The sequence below is a fragment of the Wasmannia auropunctata genome, unplaced genomic scaffold (genome assembly GCF_000956235.1).
Source record: "Wasmannia auropunctata unplaced genomic scaffold, wasmannia.A_1.0 LD336071.1, whole genome shotgun sequence".
NCBI lineage: Eukaryota > Metazoa > Arthropoda > Insecta > Hymenoptera > Formicidae > Wasmannia > Wasmannia auropunctata.
The window spans coordinates 323,619-327,724 of NW_012026819.1; the positions used below are offsets into that span (position 1 = coordinate 323,619).

Below are 4,106 nucleotides of genomic sequence, written 5' to 3' on the forward strand. Positions count from 1 at the left end.
AACTAATCATAATCTATAGTTAAAATCAAATATATCAAATTAACGATTGATGATGATAATATAAAATCATAAAATGAACTCATAGAAAAATATATAAAATAATTAAAGGAACTCTGAGATAATCTCATATATGGTAGGTTTATTCTTCTGTTTCCATTAGTAGCGATGATGTAATTGGCTCATACGCCGGACTTTCCGGCTTGACCTCCTCCTCGGCCGCGATCTCGGGAATTTCGACTGCCTCCGTGTTGCAACGCCTCTCCTGTTCTGCCATCCATTGTTGTACTATTCTCAGCGCCCGCTCCGCCGTGGACGCCGTCTGCCGATGCTTTTTGACATCAGTCGAAACCACGTCGGATTTCGATGTCGGTTTCACTCTGATAATCTAGGACTCTACTCTCTGGTAGAGTCCCTCTAGTTAGAGTCCTAGATTATCAGAGAAGCGCGACCGGCTTATGGCAGTATCGCAAAAGTACTAGAAAATATTAAAAATGGCGTCGAATGGCCAATCATAAGATTGATTTATTCGGCAGCCATTTATAATAGCGATAAATCAATCTTATGATTGGCCATTTGCGTGTCCAATCAGGACTCGTAACACCGGTCGCGCTTCTCTGATAATCTAGGACTCTACCTTATTCATACTTCATGGAATCCACTCTACGCTCTATCCATGAACATACTTCATGGCTCCATCCATTGATTCATCCATGAAAGCATCCCATGATACATCATGGGTGGACCCGACATACAACGTGTTGTAGAACAGGAGCAAACAGATCAAATGTGAGATAGATTTTTCGAGAGTAAGCGAATGTGATTACATGTCATCGAAGTTGTATTAATGGTAATCAATATAATTTTTAACATATTTTTAAGATATTGTGATATAAAATTTGTCTTAGATGTTATAATAGTGTGATAAGAACGGACTGAATTTTAAAATTAACAGAACTTGAAGGTTAGATTAATTATATATATATTTTCAGATAATAAAATATGCAGCAATTTATGTTGTTGGGAAATTAAAGAAGAATTTTTCCTTATATTGTTTAAATTTGTAAAAGTGTTACAATAATATGAGTTATCAAAGAGGAAATGCTAGCCGTTCGAGGCCTCAAAGATATCAAAATCAAACATCTTTTAAAAATAATTTGTATGACAACTCTAAAAAAATAAAGTTAATGAATAGCACTGAGGTTACTAATGTATGCGAACGCTGTAAAAAAATAATAGAGTGGAAGATCAAATATAAAAAATATAAAGTTATTAAAGCCCCAATGAAATGTACTAAGTGTGATAAAAAAACTGTGAAACATTCTTATCATAATATTTGCTTGCTTTGCACCAAACAACAAGGAGTTTGTTCAAAATGTGGACAGAAGAAAGAAATTGTAGAAGAAAAATCCAATAAGGAAGAAATTGAATTGGATGCTGAATTTAAAGCAATTCTGAAAACAATGTCAGAACGAAAACGAAGAGCATTTTTACGTTATATGAATCAACAATCGAGTATGTATTTGATATATTGCGTATTGAGTTGTTGAGAATTTTATGTATTTATTATACATATATATAATGGACATAAAATACATAAATATATGTTTTTATATAATAAAAAACTCTTATCTCACTTTATTTTTAGCAAGAAATAAGGAAAATAATAGCAAACTTTATACTCCTGAATTAGATACTGATATAGATAAAATTGACAGTAAAATTAGAAACGAAGATGAAACAAGTGATGAAACGAAAAGAGAAGATTTATTAATGAAACTAAAATCATTAGCTATTATGGAAGACGATAACATTGACAATGATATTGAAAGAGAAAATGATAATTTTGACAGTGATATTGATGACTTATTATGTGATAAAAAATGTTCTAAATAAAAAGAGCTTTTACTAAAATGTTTTTGTTTCATTTTTATAACCCTTAATTTTCATGCGTTATAAATAACGCGCGTCTCTATGAATTATATTAATTATAACATGTGGCAACACATGTATGAAAAATAAAGAAATATAATAATTATAATAAACATTTAAATAAACATACTGATTAGTGTGAACATATCAACTGAAAATTTAGACCTTCATATTTTATTAATAACTTGCTCAAACAGTCATGTCATGAAGAATTTTTATATTATCCTTTAAATTGAATTTTTATAGATTTTATGTTTATGATTTTATAGATATTATGCTTTTCATGTACATCAAACAGTAAAGATGGAGGGCAAAGAAAATAAACCAAGAACTTTAAGTTGTACCATAAAAAGTAATTATTTTTAGTAGTACAAATTATATGGATTATTTATTTTATTTTAATTTAAATTTATGAATATAGGTCCTGGCCCAATTTACAAATTACCAACGTTAGTTGGCTACAGTGATCATGATCCATCTCGATATAGAAATCCAGCATACAGCATACGAGCTCGAACTGCTATCAAGACTTTTGCGATACAGCCTGGTCCTCGTTATAATATCAGAAATTTAACAAAATCTGGGCCTGATAATCCACCCGCTTACACAATCAGAGGGAGGAAAGCATGGATTTGTGAGTATAAAATAGTTATTCTTAATAATTTGAGGCATAGGAAAATAATATTAACATTTAATTTTATATTTTGTAGTACGAGATCATGCTCCAGGACCTGGAGCATACTCTCCTGAATTATGTCCACCGATGAATCACAATCGTAGAGCACCAGCTTATAGTTTTATGTCACGAGGTGTGACAAAGTTTCTAGACGAAGGACCTGGTCCGAATTCATATCTTTTACCAACATGCATAGGACCTAAAGTGCCTGATAAGCCCGCTCAGGGTGCATTTTCTATGTAAGAATGTTGATAAATTTGTTGTTATTTATTCAATACATGTATGATAAAATAATTTTTTGTCTAAATATATTTATTTACTATATAATGTATTTTATGTCTTTTTAGCGTTGGTCATCGTAAAGTACGCGAAGAAATTGTTGGTCCAGGTCCGGCCGCATACGTAAAAATAAACTATGACACGATAAAACGACGGAGTCCGGCATATAGTTTAAAAAAAAGACATATTTTGTTAGAAAAATATCGCAGTCCGGCACCAATCTTTTATCCATTGTACGATACGCGAAAACGTTCGCCTATGTATTCATTTGGTATAAAGCATAGTGAATGCACTGGAATACCTATGACACAGTTAGATGAGAATTAATTTTATAATGAAAAATTGTATATAGATATTTTTTCCTATTTTTTGTATTTACGCAATAAATTTATTGTAGGAATGCTTTGTGTGTGTGTATGAATTTACGTATATATAACATTATATATCATCTAATAACGTTCGTGGATATTAATTATAGACAGCTGTTTAAATTGAATAGAAAGGTTTAATTGCTATCAATTTTTCCATTTTCGCAATAATTAATAAGAAATTAATAAAGATTTGCGAATTAATTAGCATGCATCCGTCCGATTCAGCGACGAGTAATATTTAAGCATAGAAAAAGTCAGTCCAGTGTGTTAAAGTGCCATCTCTGTTGAAAATGTTTGATTAAAATCGATTTAAAAAAAGTAATCCAAATCGATCGGGATTTCTACACCGAAAATACGGTATCAAAAAGAATTAAAATCATTCAAGTCGGATATAATTCACTTCAGACAGATTAATATCAGATGATAGGAATTTTTGTCAAATCCAAACTTCGACGATTGCACGTGCAAAGAAAGCAATACTTGAATTAGTTAAAATATTGGGCGGTCTAAATTTACTGATTGATATATGAGTCTAAAATTTACTGATTGATATATCATGTCAAAATTATATAGTTCAACTAGTGATAAAATTTCATATATATTTTTTATTATTCTAAATTTTATATAGAATTAATGGAACAAAAAAAATGTTCAAAACCAAATTCGAATTTGTAACGAATGTAAAGATCAACAACAACATTTCAATGCATGTATTTCCAAGGAGAACAAAAAAGTCAAAATTATATCAATTTGATGTCAAATTGACCGAATTTACGTCATTTTTTACATCATAATTAAAATCTAGATTTCAAATGACTAAAGAATAACTTTATATAGACTTTTTTTTATAG

General features: G+C 30.4%; 2 protein-coding genes across 2 annotated transcripts; both read left to right on the forward strand.

The window, feature by feature from the left end:
* Positions 1 to 694: 694 nt before the first annotated feature.
* LOC105449827 lies at positions 695 to 1,911 on the forward strand. Its single transcript, XM_011689213.1, has 3 exons — positions 695 to 847; positions 990 to 1,512; positions 1,646 to 1,911. Exons 2-3 carry the CDS (start codon positions 1,080 to 1,082, stop codon positions 1,891 to 1,893), a joined length of 681 nt encoding a protein of 226 aa, XP_011687515.1. The 5' UTR covers positions 695 to 847; positions 990 to 1,079; the 3' UTR covers positions 1,894 to 1,911.
* Positions 1,912 to 2,006: 95 nt separating this feature from the next.
* On the forward strand, positions 2,007 to 3,278 carry LOC105449828 (outer dense fiber protein 3-like). Its single transcript, XM_011689215.1, has 4 exons — positions 2,007 to 2,281; positions 2,351 to 2,563; positions 2,640 to 2,844; positions 2,953 to 3,278. The coding sequence occupies exons 1-4, from the start codon at positions 2,233 to 2,235 to the stop codon at positions 3,209 to 3,211; spliced, it is 726 nt and encodes a 241-aa protein (XP_011687517.1). The 5' UTR covers positions 2,007 to 2,232; the 3' UTR covers positions 3,212 to 3,278.
* The last annotated feature ends 828 nt before the right edge of the window (positions 3,279 to 4,106 follow it).